Source organism: Macaca mulatta, chromosome 8 (genome assembly GCF_049350105.2).
Source record: "Macaca mulatta isolate MMU2019108-1 chromosome 8, T2T-MMU8v2.0, whole genome shotgun sequence".
In the NCBI taxonomy this organism is placed as follows: Eukaryota; Metazoa; Chordata; class Mammalia; order Primates; family Cercopithecidae; genus Macaca; species Macaca mulatta.
This window is the reverse complement of record NC_133413.1, coordinates 130581629-130598402: the sequence shown is the minus strand read 5'-3', so window position 1 is coordinate 130598402 and position 16774 is coordinate 130581629. Positions and strand designations below refer to the sequence as shown.

General features: G+C 38.4%; 1 protein-coding gene across 4 annotated transcripts in view; it reads right to left on the bottom strand.

Moving 5' to 3' along the window:
• Positions 1-16774, bottom strand: part of COL14A1 (collagen type XIV alpha 1 chain) — a 245313-nt gene that overhangs the window by 154995 nt on the left and 73544 nt on the right. For all 4 annotated transcript variants that reach the window (XM_015145926.3, XM_015145924.3, XM_077943973.1 and 1 more), the window contains exons 9-14: positions 14287-14448; positions 11027-11178; positions 9747-9876; positions 8191-8336; positions 5216-5345; positions 1237-1376 (exon numbers count right to left, since the gene is read on the bottom strand). In XM_015145926.3, the coding sequence (XP_015001412.3) occupies positions 1237-1376; positions 5216-5345; positions 8191-8336; positions 9747-9876; positions 11027-11178; positions 14287-14448 (860 nt within the window). The remainder of the gene's footprint in view (positions 1-1236; positions 1377-5215; positions 5346-8190; positions 8337-9746; positions 9877-11026; positions 11179-14286; positions 14449-16774) is intronic.

Below are 16774 nucleotides of genomic sequence, written 5' to 3'. Positions count from 1 at the left end.
CCAGGCTACTCTCTTCAAAAACAAAGCAACTCATCCAGACTCTTCAGGAGTATTTACTCTCAAGATTTACGAAGGTTTAATGAAGCATATCGAACAGTATTTCTATATGTTAGCAAATGTGTACTTACTGCCTGTCCATTACACAATGTCCCTTATGAGGATGCATTTTGTAAAATATTGCTTGGATTTAATTTTAGAAAAAAGTTTGTCTCTGCATATAAAAACACTTGCTTTATTTGGTCAGAAAGTAGAAATGATGCAATCTAACATATTTCCCTCTTTGTCTTAGCTTACTGGACCAAGATAAGGGAAAATAAAATAAAAATAACCTCGCTGTTTTGCTAAAACACATTTCCAAGGGAACACTTTTTTGAAAGTATTAGTCACTGCATGCAAGATACTGTATCTTCACAGGTTTTAACAAGTTCCATTATTTGAAAGTACTTCTTAGATAAAACTCGAATTATTTGCTAAATTTAGGCTCATCTAACTAGAGCCTTTCAGATGCCAGTTTACTCAAAAGCAGAAGGATAAACTAGAGAACAGTGACATTATTTTTAGTTCGATGCTTCCATGAACATACACCCTCCCCACTCCCATCCCCTGTGGCAGACTGCATTTTCCAGAGACGGCCACATCAGTGAATATCTTCTTCTCTATATGCTCCTCCTATCCTCTGACTGACATGTCTCCCACCACAGGTAGGATCTGTGTTTCTCCCCACCTATAAATCTGGGCGAAGGTGGTGACATCTCATACCAATGAAGTGTGACAGAGGTGATATCAAGTGACTTCAGAGGCTGGGTCATGAATAGCGATACAGCTTCTACTTAGCTCTCTCTCTCTTTGGACATGTGTCATGGGACTCCTGAGCCAACTCCCCTGAAGCTGCATGCTGAAGGCATTGTGCGAAGAGTCTAATTAGAGATATGGAGACCTGCTCCAGATCTCAGCTGTTCCAGTCTCCCCAGACCAGGCACCAGATACATGAGTAAAGACGCCATGAGATGGCTCCAGCTCCAGTCACTATCTGGCTCTAACCTCACTGGAGAGCACCCCTCCTCCAGTGATAACTGCAATTCACACCCCAATTCTTAACCTACATACAGGAACTATGAGAGACAATAAATAATTACTATTATTTTAAGCCACTAGGCTTTGAGATGATAGGTTATGTAGTCATCAATAACTAGCACCCCACCACCTAAAAAATATACAGTATGTCCCAGAACTTACCTCATTGATTTCAGTCCCATCTGCATTGTTATACACAATTCGATAACCATTGATCTGTCTTGAAGTTGGGTCCCAGGTTAATCGAGCACTGTTAGAGCCAATATTGGAGATTCTCAGATTTCTTGGTGGACTTAAAGCCACTTGGCCGTAAATGGAATAGAAAATAATTAAAATGTCAGATTACATACAGGTAAAAAGAAACTGCGTCTTTGACTTCTATTTACATATGAAAAGTGTCACCCAGATAATAATTTATAACACTGAAATAACCAATGTATTGTCTCATAAAAATCAATAATGTTCTCTAATTAGCAAAGAAAAAAGTTTTCTTTGTAGAGAATAAATAGCAGTAATAAGTTACACATGGTTAGAAATAAGATTTAGGTAAATTTTCTGTGCCTATCACTCTACCTGATGTAAGTAAGAAACCTAATGGATTAAAAACAAAGTAACTTGAAATAAAATTTTAACTAGTCCACTCAATTACCATGTGACTCTGGCAAAGCCACTCTACCTCTCAGCTCCACAATTTCCCACATGTAAAATGAGGGGATGCCCATCCGCCATTTCCATGTTGGTATCTATTAGGCAAGTCCAACTTAACCGGTCCAAACGGAATCAGTGACTCTTGATGCCTTCCCCTAATTCTTCTTCCCTCAATCTTCCCCTCTGAGCAAATGGAAACTCTATCCTTCCTACTGATCAGGTCAAAAACCTTGGAGCCTCCTGGATTGCTCTTTCTCTCGCAACCCACTTCTAATCCATCATCCAGATCTGACCCCTTCTCTTCACCTCCACTGCTACCATCTTGGTAGAAGCCACTATCCCCTCTTGGCTTGGATTCTTGCCATGGTCTCCCAGCCAATCTCCCAACTTCCATCTTTCCCCTACTATTAATATAATTATTCCTTAGCAAGCAGCCAGAGTGCTTCTTTTAAAATGTCAGTCAGGTAATTTCACTTCTCTGCACAAAATCTTCAAAATGGCTCCTAACTCCTTCAGCATAAACCCACAGTTCTTAGCACGATCTTTTCTTTCTTTCTTACTTTCTTTTCTCTTTCTTTCTCTCTTTCTCCCCTCTCTCCCCTCTCTCTCCTTCCTTCCTTCTCCCTTCCCTTCCCTTCCTTCTCCCTTCCCTTCCTTTCCCCCTCCCCTCCCCTCCCCTCCCTTCCCTTCCCTTCCTTTCTTTCCTTTCCATTCCTTTCCCACTCTGTCATCCAGGCTGGAGTGCAGTGGTGGGATCTCAGCTTACTGCAACCTCCACCTCCCAAGTTTAACTGATTCTCATGCCGCAGCCTCCTGAGCAGCTGGGATTATAGGCGTGTGTTACCACACCTTGCTAGTTTTTATATTTTTGGTAGAGACGGGGTTTCACCATGTTGGCCAGGCTGGTCTTAAACTCCCGACCTCGGGTGATCTGCCTGTTTTGGCCTCCCAAAGTGCCGGCACTACATGTGTGAGCCACTGCAGCCAGCCTAGAGTGGTCTTTATGGCCCTACATGACTGGCCTGCTGCCATTTCACTGCTTCCATCTCCTACTACTCCGTGCCTTTTCCATGCCACTAGCTGTGACTGGAACCTGCCATGCATGCTCATTCATAGGCCACTGCACTTGCCTTCTCTTTGCCTTCAAGGCTCTTCCCCCAGATATCCGCACAGCTGGTTTCTTTGCTTCTTTCAGGTTTCTGACCATATGCCACCTTCTCGATGAAGCTTTCTATGATCATCTTATGTAAAACAGTTCTTCTACCCCCATACTACCAGTCTCCTTCTTCTGCTCTATTTTTTTTCACTGTATATTTCTGGTTTATTGTCTCTCTTCCCCAGTATATTGTAATCTCAGGGGGTTAGATAATTTGGTTTCATTTTGTTCTCAGATCTATTCCCAATATAGCGAGTACTCAATAAACATTCATTGAATCAATGGGTAATTATTTGACCTGAATAAATCACAGTGGCTTTGTGAGACAAATAAAAATAAACATCTTACTATTGCTTTAAAATTATTTAAAGAGGTATTGGTATTTCTGCAGATTCCTGTCAATTCCATAGCTTTTTGAACCTCTTTAAGGACCACTATCTAATTCAATAAATTAAAATTTTTCCATAATTTTTGACAGTTTCATGAGCTCTTTACAGGCTTATTGTAAAAATAATTGTTAACATTTACTGAGTGTTTTCCATGAGTCTGACACATAACATATGTTAACTTACTAAATTCTTATATTAGAATGCAAGGATAAAGTTGCAATTATCCCCATTATATTGATCACAAAATTGAAGTAACTTGTCCAACATCCCAGTTAGTAGGAACAGAAGAGCAATTCGAATTTAACCTAAGAAATTGATTAACTGATTCCAGAGCCCATGATATTAAGCAAGATGCTAATTTCTCCTCTCTCACTGTTTCTCTCTCTTACTCACACTCTCTCATCCCACAAACTCAGTGCTGATAGAGCCAACAAAGCAAAAAACTTGAAGACAAATAATGACAATTACGAGCCATAGCCATGAAGCATGTTTCCTAACCTCAAAGCCCAGTCCTTTCATTAATTCAATACTTACTGATTTTTGACAATAAAGATCTTGTAGGAGTTAATGACTCGCTTAATAATTAAGGTGCCAGAGAGGAAGTGTAGAAAAGAAAAAAAAGCAATATAATTAAGTAGTATGCACATTTGGCTCTAAATTTTTCTGGAATTCCATTACATTTGGCAATATAATGGAATAATGTCTAATTTACTTTGCACATAAAAATGCCAGCCTCAGGAACAAGTATCTAGGATATCATTTTTCAGGACCTTTTTGCTAATCATGGGAAGGAGTTGTACATATTTTAATAAGTATAAATAAGTGAACACTCTAAGTGAAAGAGAGATGGGCTGTTGGGGAAAGCTTTTCTTTCAAATAGTTAGAGTCCCAGAATTCACTTATGTGGTAGATGCTTTCTAGCATGATTCATTTCTTTTCTTTTTCTTTCTTGGGCTCTCCCAGAGCTTTTGTTTGTTTCTTTGTTGTTTTAATTACATTGGTCTTTCTCTGAAGAGCAAGAATAACATAGCCTTGACTAACACAGAATGGATGTGTGCAAACTTCTTTATCATTAAACTTCTATTTTGTTTTCCCAAATGGAATCTTAACGAGAAAGGCATTGTAGAAATTGTGCTATTCATCTCCTCCCAAGTCCAAGAGAAGAGTGGTGAGCAAGACCTCAAGTCTCTCTGCACTTTCTTATGTTTCAAAAGATCATGAATAGAGCCATATTTTAATAGTATGTGGTATTATTAGAATGCCATAGTAATATTTTGTTTATATCATATTTTTTAAATAAATGCATACATTTCCCAAAAAGTACTAGGAATTCCCTACATCTAGCGAAAATTAGCCTTACCAATAAAATTTTTGCTCAATTGAAAATGAATTACAATAGTAATAGGCTCAGATAAATACAGCAAAGATTTTCAGGGAAAAATGTTTGTTAATTTTGATATGAGTGGAAAATAAACAGATATTCAGTAACTATGTGCTGAGTGTTTTCACATATACTACTGTATTTAATCTTATATCAACTACATGCTGTAAAATTATTGCTCCTCCTTTTATACAACCAAAAAAGTTTTATCACTCACCCATTGTCACCTAGCTAAAATATGAGTTGAGCTGAGATTCCCATCTCAACTGCTATCTTGCAAAGCCCACACTCTTCCCTCTACATTCTGACCTGAATTTGAATTTAGACAAAGAAAGACACAGGTGGAATTATCTGGAGGATGCTGAAGTTCGGTTCTGGCAACTATATCATTTATAATAATACAATATATTAAAAATACATTTTCCTGTCCTAAATAGAATATGAGATTTTTAAAATTACAATTAGCTTTTAAGAAGTTTCAACCCAAACTAGTAGTTCCAATTCAGAATCCCCACATTCATGCGGGCTTTTACTACAGCATCCCAACTGAATGGCTGTGCTGCTCACATGTTGTTTCCTGTCCCGTAACAGGATCGCTGGCCTCTTCTCCAAACATGGCATAAACTGTGACTGTGTATTCTGTATTGGGCAACAACCCACTCAATTCAATATCCGTGTGGGTCTCTCCAATTTTCATCTGAAAAGAACACATGTTGTTAGATCGTTTGCCAATACATATTATTCATGCTGATCGGAGTGGAACAGAACAAAGGTGAGACTTCATAGGATAAGACTTTACGTCCCCTCACAACCCCTCCATCAAACAGGCTTCAGTCATAACTTTTAAATTGTCTCGTGTCATTTTATATTAGGAACAGATATTATGGAACCATATAAGTCTAAAAGTACCATGTGAACTGTGTTAGGATAACTCTTTACATCTGGACAAATGGCAACTCCAGCCAGAATAACAATGTTGAGTATACGCTCCCCAGGAGAGGGTGGGTGAGATTGAATCAGGAATGTTCTCTAGAGACTGTGAGCTCCAGGCCAGTGTGCTGGCGGCAAGGCCAAGTGGGCACCTTTCACTATTTGGCTAATTCTAACCAGTGCTCTGGCCACATGCCCAGTTTTTGCTTCAAACTCAATGAAACTGGGCCAGTTTTGCGGCCCCATTCAACAACAGAATCCACGCAGTTGAATTGCAAGTTACTTCCAGTATTCAGAAGAGATCCAATCACCTTGACACCCAACTTGGCAATTTGCTTTTTTGATTCTTGAACACGTTTTCTGACCCTTGGATTCAGTCAAACTATCCAACATTCTCAGTTGTGCGACAATAGAGTGATGGGATAGTTTTATGTTTTGGAAGGAAAAAAAAAATCTCCATAGACAGTCTACAGGCACATGACTGCCAGGGCTAATCATCAAATTAAAATTTTGAATTTTGAACTAGCTCAACATATATAACATAAACCCACAGAAAATAATATAATACACACTGATGTACCCACTACTCAACTTGGATAAATATCAAATTTTTGTCATATCAACTTCAGATTTTATTTTTTTAAAAATTAATATATACAGATAAAAGGTCTTTCTCATTCTTTCTGTTCACCACCTCCACCCTGAGGTTGATGTATATCTTACTGCTGCATTTTTGTACTTCTGTATGTATATAGATATATCTATAAACAATATATGATCCTGTATGTTTAACAACACACATAATGGGATCATATCAACACAATCTTTTTGCAGCTTGCTATTTTTTTCTGTGTTAATATTACATTTTGAGATTTATCCATGTTGATACACAAGGACAGAGTTGACATCATTAATTTCTTTATGGTATTCTTTTCTATAAATATATCACTAGTTTCCATTCCTCTATTAATAGGCATGTTAGTTGTTTGCAATGTCTTATTCCAACCAAGTGCCTGCATTGAAAAATGCCTGCAAGATGTTTCCCTATGATACATTTCCAAAAAATAGTATATATCTTCAACAGGATGAAATATTTCAAAATATCCTCCGAAGCAGCTGTACCAAACTACATGCCTGCCAGCAGTTACAGGAGTGATTCTTTTCCTGCGTGCTCATGAATACACAGTATTATCAGACTTTAAATTTTTTTTGCTAATCTATTGGTTATAAACTACTATTCCTTTAATTCTTTTTCTCTTTCATAGTGAGGCTGAGCATCTTCTCAGCACCATTTGTAAGTCTCTCTTTTGTCAAAATAATTCAGATCAACTTTAAATTCAAATAGGCAAAAGCCGTCTAAGCCTTGGAAATAAAAAGACACATGTCACCAATACTCTATTCCTGACACTCAGATTCACCATTTTTTCGATCCTAAAGATTTCTGTCGTCAGAGACAGGCTTTACACAATTTTAGACAACCAAGTTCTCTGAACTGCTTTGCTTATTAACTGCCCCTGCCTGGTCATTACACTTCCAAGTGTCAGATTTTTCCTCTTCATTCCTTACATGTCTGCATTGTAGCTATTGTCCCCTATAAATTAAAAATGAGTACTAAAATGTTTGAAAGTCATTTGAAGGTCAAAGGTTCATCATTTAAAATGGAATAAATTCAAAAATTTGCACCAACGAGGTATGTCTATCTACCTCTCAAATTAGTAAGAAAAAACTTAATTCAGTGCATACAGAGAAAATAGTCACTTATGCACCACATAAAGCAAAATATATAACATTCCTCTAGAGTTATTTGGCAATACTGAATGTAAACCTTAATAATTTGCCTACCCTTTGAAAAACAAACTCTATTTCTAGGAATTTATCCTAGGGAAATAAACAATTATGCAAAGATGTATGTTAGGAATATTCACAAAAGCATTATTTATATAGCAAGCTATCTAAATATCCAAAATCATAGATTAATTAAACATGACCTGTTCAAACCAACAGTAGAATACTATGGGTGTATACAATGACTTCGTAAAATTTTCTTTAATGACATGGAACGAGATTCACAATAAATAAAATGAAAACAGCAGGCTACAAAACCACTTCCATTTGTTGCTTTTAAAATGCATTGACAAAGACTGTTAACAACGGCTATCTCTCGGTGGTGGGATTATACGTGCTTTTTTTTTCTTTTGGCTAATCTGAATTTTCTTTTTTTTTTTTTTTTTTTTTGAGACGGAGTCTCGCTCTGTCGCCCGGGCTGGAGTGCAGTGGCCGGATCTCAGCTCACTGCAAGCTCCGCCTCCCGGGTTTACGCCATTCTCCTGCCTCAGCCTCCCGAATAGCTGGGACTACAGGCGCCCGCCACCTCGCCCGGCTAGTTTTTTGTATTTTTTTTTAGTAGAGACGGGGTTTCACCGTGTTAGCCAGGATGTTCTCGATCTCCTGACCTCGTGATCCTCCCGCCTCGGCCTCCCAGAGTGCTGGGATTACAGGCTTGAGCCACCGCGCCCGGCCTGAATTTTCTACATTAAATTTTTACAATAAAAATTTTATTTTATTTAAGGAAATAAAAGATTCTAGGACTGTAGTAGGTAGCAGGTGGTTACCTCTTTTTCATCCCCAGCCAGGTCCTCTGTTAGGGGAGCATAAAGGATCAGGTAACCTGAGGCCCCAGGTACTGCATCCCATTTGACTCGCATGCTGTTCTCAGTCACATCATACAGTAGAAGGTCAGAAGCCATGGGTAAAGCAACTGCAAGAGATTTTTTTTTTTTTAATGTTGAGCCACTTACATATGTGTCTTTGAGAAAAATGAAATTATCAAGAAATAAGATTGACCATAAGAAGGGAGAAAGGAGTTAAGAATAAATTGCAAGCTCCTGCGTTAAACAATGCTGATGAAAAACAGGAAACATTGTTGTTTTCAAATATGGTTCTAGACCCTCCCTAATGTGGCCCTGCCTACTCTTCTAACCACAATGTCAAGTTCAGGACTTTGCTGACATTTCCAGCTCCTTGTACACAGATCTATGAGAGTGCTTACAGTCTTTCATTGCACTAATCTGCTTGCACATCCTTGGTTTGCGTTCCCACCCCCTACTACACTAAAACATCCTTTTACTTTTATTTATTATTTTTTTGAGACCTGTTATTCCTCTGTCATCCAGGCTGGAGTGCAGTGGTGCAATCTTGGCTGCAACCTCCACCTCCTGGGCTCAAGCAATCCTCCTACCTCAGCCTCACAAGTAACTGGGACCACAGTGGCGTGCCACCATGCTCGGCTAATTTTTGTATTTTTTGTAGAGACCGGGTTTCGCCATGTTGCCCAGGCTCACTAAAACATCCTTGAGAATAAGGATTGTCACTAAAATATTTCTGCAAAGTGAGGGCATTAACACTTATCTGACAGATTGTTGCCAGGGATAAATCCAACAGATTTCAGAAAGTGATGATCACAGTGCGTGGCGCATTGTGATTAGTGTTGTTTACCCTGTTATTGTTCTATCAGAGGCAGATTTTTTAGAGCAGTTTTGCATAGTGCCTCGCATGTAATAGGAATTCAGTTAATATTAGAAATGACTACAAGATGTTCGATCTTTTTAAAAAGATTATCTCTTCTCATGATTCTGTGTGCATGTGCATGTGTGTGTGTGTGTGTGTATTATGTGTGTATGTTGTCATTGTGTGTTACTATGATCCTACCCAGGAAGGGAATTATTAGTATTCAGAAGCTTGTTTTACCTACAATGATATGAACAATGAAGATAGCAGTAACATAATTGCCTTGGCATTCTACTGGGCAGGAGAGCTATGGAGTTTTTTCTCTACTTCTACTGACAAATTCAAGGACAATTCTTGGTTCATAGTAGGCATTTATTAAATACTTATTTAATAAATGAATGAATGTTTTTGTACTCTTCACCACCAAATTGCTCTTAAACCTATCAGAGATTTATAACAACTTTTTCAAGACATAGCACCTGCAAGACTACAGCTCTAGCATGGACAAGTACCACATATAGCACGACAAATGTCTTCTGTGAATTTGATTGAATTTGATTCAGGATGTCTATCAACACGACCTGAGCAGAATTTCAATTTAAGAAAGGCCCCCTAAGCAGCACTCCACAAAGTTAGAAGTGGGGTAGAATTAAATACATACGTGTAGTTTCAGTTCCCCGTAGGCCTTCACTAGCAGTGTGGGCATAGATTGCAAAGACTGCTATCTGATATTCAGTTAAAGACATCAAGTTTTTCAACACTGTAGAAGATACACTTCCATCTACCACCACCTGTTTAAAGAACAGTTTGAGTAATGAGAGCATGGAATATCTTACACACAGAATTGAAATCAAAAAGCGAAAATATCTCCAGCAAGAATATTTCATTGAATATTTTCTTGTTTGTGCCACATCCTCCTTTCCACTGTGGCAGTCAAACGCTCTTTGAATGCCTACATGAAGTGATGCACCTTTTATGGAATGTGTCCAGAAGTCCCTTGTTAATTCATATCTAATAGAAATAATTGTATTGATACCAGGCTAATTATTATCCTATTTACATCCACTTAATAACAATAAACATGATATTTTTCCATAGAGCTTTGGGAAGCATTTAAAAGATTTATTAGTCATGAAAAATAAAAGAATCATTGGAAGCACTCAGATCTCTCTCCTTTTTTTTTTTTTTTTTTTTTTTGGTCCAAATGATTTAAGACTCCACAATCTACTTCTCTAACGCTTAAAAAATATCATAAATCCTACCATAACACAGAATATTGTGAAATATGCTGAGGTCAGTCAGAGGTTAGAACAACAAAAAGAAAAAGAAAAAAGAATTTCATTGTGTTTTAACATATTCCTTGTGAATTGTGGTATCAAAGGTAGGAAATGGGAAGGATCCAATCATCTGGCAATAGGTGTTCTTGCCTGTGTTAGCCAAGCCATAAAAAATGCTGGCCACAGCTGCTTTATTATGGCTTTTCCATTGCACTCATCCCTACAAATGTCCAGGAAACTCCAAGGCTTGGAGGACTAGTCCGTATATGACCACGTACTTTGGAATGCACAGACTTCACTGAGGCAGAAAGCTCAGATCACTCCCAAGCAGAAAAAATGCACAAATAGCAAAAGGGGTCCTGGCCAGATAATTAGCTACTGATACCTTTTACTTTAGAACTTACTAATTTGAAGAAGAAAAACACGTTGTGTTAGAAAGTCATACATGACCAGTTCTGAGCGTTATTTGGAGAGATGAAAGATGTAATTGCCATAACTCAGAGATATGGGAGAACAATATGAACAAGTGGAAATGCATTTCAGTCAAATTCTTTAAAATGTCTGTGACGGAATAATCTTATACATAAATTTCTGCCTTGTTCTCACTACTGTAGAAGACTTGAGAGAATAAAAAGGATGGTTGAAAATACTGTCTCCTTATTACCTCGTCTGGTTTTCCACCCCTGGTAGGATAATACACAACTCTGTATTTTTCCACATTTCCTGGGGCATGAGTCCAGTTAACCATAAAGCTTCTGGCAGTGACTTCAGAAGTAATCAACTCCGTAGGCGGCCCAGTGATGGCATGGGCTGAGGCTAAATTAAAGAAACACATCAAATAAACCTCTTACCCAAAGTTATTTCTTATGAAGCTAAGACATCTCCTTAGACAGAAATAAATACTGATTTTATGCTGCCTCTAAGATTTTCCTCTTTAGATAAGTTGATTCAGTTATCCATTTGTTCATTCAAACATTTAAATGTCTATTAGGTGCCAGGTACTACGCTAAGTTCTGAGGATACCAAACTTAAATAAGATGTAGTTCTTGACTCTAGAGAACTTTCTCAAATTAAGGTCATTGTTAATAAATAATAAAAACAAACATTAACAGCTGGGCATGGTAGCTCATGCCTGTAATCCCAACACTTTGGGAGGCCAAGGTGGGTGGATCACCTGAGGTCAGATCAGGAGTTCGAGACTAGCCTGGCCAACATGGCAAAACCCCGTCTCTACTAAAAATTCAAAAATTAGCTGGGGATGGTGGCAGGTGCCTGTAATCCCAGCTACTCAGAAGCCTAAGGCACAAGAATCGCTTGAACCAGGAGGCGGAGGTTGCAGTGAGCCGAGATCGTGCCACTGCACTCCAGCCTGGGGAATAGAGCGAGACTCTGCCTCCAAACAAACACACAAACAAACATGAACTAAGCATGTGTGTATTGAAGTTTCTCTTCAGAGTCTTTACAAGTTTTTTTTTTTTAATCTCATCTACTTCTCCCTAGTTCCTATTACTGTTCACACTTCGTATGTGAGAAAATCAAGGCACAATGAAGTTAGCTAACATGACCAAGGTCTCACAATTAGTATCAGAGTTGACATTGATATCTGGGCTTGACACGAGAGTCTGTGTTTTTAAGCATCAGAGAACACAGGCTCTGTAGTAAAAATTTCAGTTCAACAAGTGACTAATATCTAAAAATGTGAAAGAAGAAAAAGCAACTAACATATATTAAATGCCCACTATGAGCTCAACACTACGTAAGCATTTTTACGTATGTGTTACACATGTTAAAGCAAATGATTCTATAAAAATTTGGGACATGCAAAATCTAAGTGGAGGGGGGATACAATATGTAAATGATAATAACAAGGTGAAACTTTAGAATTTTTCACACTTTAAGGGCACTCACTCAAAGGGACTTTAATAATCTCAATTTTTAAAATACTGTTTTGAACACAAACTATGGCCAGGAACTTTATTACATGCTGTATCATCAACCACATGTAGACTTTTTTTGGAAAAACTGAGCTCTAAAGTAGCTTCACTTTGAAGCTCAGAGAAATGTGTTCAGGATCATACTGCTTGGATGCCCAGCCCAGCCCCATGAGATCTAGCCTGGGGAAAGGCGAATGATGACAGAGAGGACATGTAGCCAGAAAGAACCATTTCACGCTGGTTACAACAGAGGCAGCAAATAAAACCAGACTCTTAAAAGAAGACTTGGATATTACCCTCTTCTCAGATTACAACTCTATAAGGCAAGCATAACCTGCAGACCAGTGATATTGTGAGGGGCAAGGCTTAACAATCTATGATGGATTTGCTCCAAGAAAGAGAAGAGCTGTGCTTTACTCTATTCCTTTTGCTGAGTATAACTAAAAACTCTGGAAATTATATCAAAGACAAGCATAAGAAGACGCTGAAAAGTAGAGAGAAGAAGGTCAATGAGTGCAGAACTACAGGGCTCAGGAGCTCCCAGCAGTGAGCTCCCACTTCCTTTTACTCATATATCCCACACATGGAGCTAAAGTATCTGGCAACCTAGAAATACCAACAGATACAGACTAAAAATTGCTAACAAAATCTTCTCCCTCTAGCAAAGGACCAGGAAATGGCCAGCCTACCAAGACTGAAACTTTTTAAACATTTTTGGCAATAACTGTTCTACTGCAGATAATCAACACAGAAAAAAACTGTGGCCACACCTTTACCCATGCCAGCAAAGGACTAGTGGGAAGCCAAAATTTCCAGCCTTTCTTGGCTGTAATAGGGTGCCCTAATATCCACCCCAAGCCCCTCATGCCAGCTAGGGTGGTGTGAGAGGTCAAGCAGAGAAGAGATATTCATCCCCAGCAGAGGGTAATGAATCTTTTCCCCTACAATCCTATCTGTGATATCAAGGGAGACCACATGAAGAGCCTACCTGGACCCTCAACCCCACGTGGGAGTAATAAGGCACCATTCCCCCTCACTCTGTGATGGTGTCAGAGGAGACCTAGCAGTGAGTCAGGACTTTCACCACTGTCCAGTAGCAAGGAGGCCACTCTTAATGAAAACCAAACTAAACAAAACATGCAACTGGGATATGATCCAGCCATTGTACTACTGGGCATTATCCCAGAGAAATGAAAACTTATGTTTGCACAAGAACCTCTACATGAACATTCACAGCAGCTTGATTCATCATAGCCAAAGGCTGAAAGCAACCCAGGAGCCCCTCGACGTGTGAGTGGTTAAACAAACTGTGGCACATCCACATCATGGAATCTGACACTCAATTAAAAAGAAAGCGCTGTTGACACGTGCAACAACTTGGATGAATCTCCAGGGAATTCTCCTGCATGAAAAAACTCAATCCCCAAAGGTTACATACCACATACCTCCGTTCACATAATATTTTTGACATGAAAAATATTGGAGATGGAGTAGTGGTTGTCTGGGATCATAGAGAGAGGGAGAGGGATATAAGTGAGGGTGGCTATAAAAGGGAACAGGAACGATCCTTGTGGTGGAAAAGTGCTGCATCTTGCCTGTATCAATGGCAAGCATTCTGCTTGTAGTAATGCAATTAGCTTTACAAGATTTTGCCATTGGAGAAGCGAGTAAAGAACACACAATCTTTCCATGTATTATTTCTTACAAACTGTATTTGAATGCATAATTATCTTAAAATTAAAAAGTTTAATTTTTAAATAAAAGTAAACGTTACATTATGGAGAAAATCATCTTGTGTTTAAAGAGTCTCTCCTTCACCTCCACAAAGCCTGCTAATATACTCCCTTTTCTACTCTGACGGCTCGGGTCTTAGGGGAATAGGGGGTCTTCAGAAAGCCAACATGGAAAATGAAAAGAATTTTCCCAATTCACGATAGGCTTGTGCACCGTAATACTGACATACACAGGACTGCTCTGTCACTCATTTTACCTTTAATTTCTCTGTCCTGTTCTTCCACTCTAGAGCAGACAGTCCTGGTCAGACTCTCCACAACTGTGTGCATCAGGTCGAATTCGGCAACATTGTACACATGAGTGCTGTCCGGTTCAGAGGCGATCTCCTGCAGCTCATTCACATCCGCGTTTTTCACCCCTTACACGGAGGAAAACAGGAGAATGGTGACCTTTATGCCCCCTTGGAAAGAGTGACTGTGGTGGGCTTGATCTGACCCAGTCAGTCAATCTTCACTGCAGTCAAAGCATCATCTGCTACTTGTATATGTATATATTTAAAATTTTATTTAAAATGCACACACATGAAATAAACTGATGAAATGAAAAAATATCGTCTTATATCTATTATATAACACAAAACAATAGCTCTGATTCTAACAAATTATTCATGTAGAAAGAAAGTAAGCAAAAAAAGGGAAGAGCGAGCATATGTACCATTGACAAGATGAAAGCTATTATGTGCTTGTGTCCCAGTAAACAACACTTGGGACTCCCCCAACCCCATCTGAGAGGCTGCTTCAGTCACCCTCCCTCGTTCTGGTGGACTTGCAGTCTTGGATTTGGTTATAGGCATCTGCCACTTTAAAGAGGAACATTTCATATCAGATTGCTTTTTACAAAAAGTCAGTTGCAGAATCATTTTTAAATGATTAGATATTAATTTTACTCAATACATCGTAACAGGAAGATGACTTCATAAAACTAAATTCTGTTTTGCATGAATATTGCAGAAGCAATAGTAATTAAACCAGCATCCTAAACTATCAAAGCTTCAGGTTTAAGTTTCTATAAAATAAGTTTACTGAAATTGAGAAATACTGCTAGAACAAATATACATATATATATATATTTGAAATTATGATTCTATAGCATTAAGCCAAGGAGAAAGCTAGGGAAAATTATTTTTTAACATACTCAAATACAATTTGCTGTCTAGTAACCACTGCAATTTTACTAATGTAAATAGAAAATTTCTGGTCCTTCCACAGTATCTACTGAATGCCATGGTCAAGCACAAAGTTGGGTGTCTGGAATACAGCAGGGACTAGAATAGGACAGAAAGCAGTGAACACAAACCCTTAAAAAAGAGTTTGATCACCGTGCCCCCAAGCACCATAGTAAGTGTTTTCCATATAATAACACCTTTAATCCTCACAAACAATCCTATGAGTTTAGAATTATTGTTCCCCTATTTCATACTGCCTCTCAGAAGACTGCACATTAAAATGACTAAATATTTACCAACAATGTTAGAGATATGAAAGGAGAGGCATAAGGTCACGTTTTCTGGGTGGGAAGGTAGATTTCCCTTCCCCAAGCTTCATCAAACAAGGAGGATTTCTTTATAATCCCCGTCGTTTCAATCATCAGAGGGCATTAAAAGGAGGTTCTATAGAAGCAAGGAAGAGAAATTACCTGGGGCAACATGAATTACTTCTTAGATGGCTGCCTGTGCCAATTGATTTATCTTTCAACCCCAACATATTGAGCAACAAAGCGTTAGTTGTCTCTGAACTATTTGCTTTAGGAGGTTGCAGGATAATAAATACTGCTGATTTCCAGGTAATTTTCAGAGAAGTCTAAATCCCATCTGGATGAATTTACTTAAAGCTTTGCTTTAAAAATCGCTTATTTATCATTAACAAGAGCAGAAAATGGAGAATAAACACATAAATTAATCCTCCATTAGGGTAAGTCTTTGACAGAGATTTCCTTTATTGGACAAAAGGACAGTAAAATAAATCTCTCTGATGGTTCTTGCCTGAAGGACTTCTACAATTGCTTCTAAAATGTACATCTGAATGAATATAACATTGAATGCATGCTGGAGCAGTGCCAATAATGCTTTTTTTGTGATATTCAGTTGAAACTGACAAGTCTGGACTTATATAGGAATATTCTGGGAAAAATAGACCCAATTTTGCCTCTCCCTCACCTTCCCAAATAAAATAGTTTGACTGTTGCAATTGCACAGAAAAAGAGAGGAAATGGTCATCATGACTTTGGAGGAATTTGTTTTGTAAGGATTTTGCCTTGTTCACCTTTGTACCCCAACAACCTCCACAATGCCTGGTGCATAGTATGTAAGCTAATGCTTCTTGAATTAAGCATTCTATAAGCCACATTGTGAGTAGCAAATCTAAGACAGGGTCTTAAGATTTTTTTTTTTCATTGATAACTCTAAAAGATGTACTATTAAATTTCAGGGTAAGAAATGTTCCTACAGAGCAAATTTAACTCAACTCCTAGGACCAACTTCACATTTTTCTTTACAAGTGAAGCACCGTATGGTTAAATTCATTTATTGCCCATTTAAATTCCAGGGGTGTGCTGGTGAATGTGGTAAATATTTAACAGTCAGATTTCTGCCCTAATTTATAGTGTTTGCCAACTTCTGTAGAATAAATATCCCCACTGTAGCTTATTCCAGACTACCAATATGAGGTCACAGAATGCAGACTTGG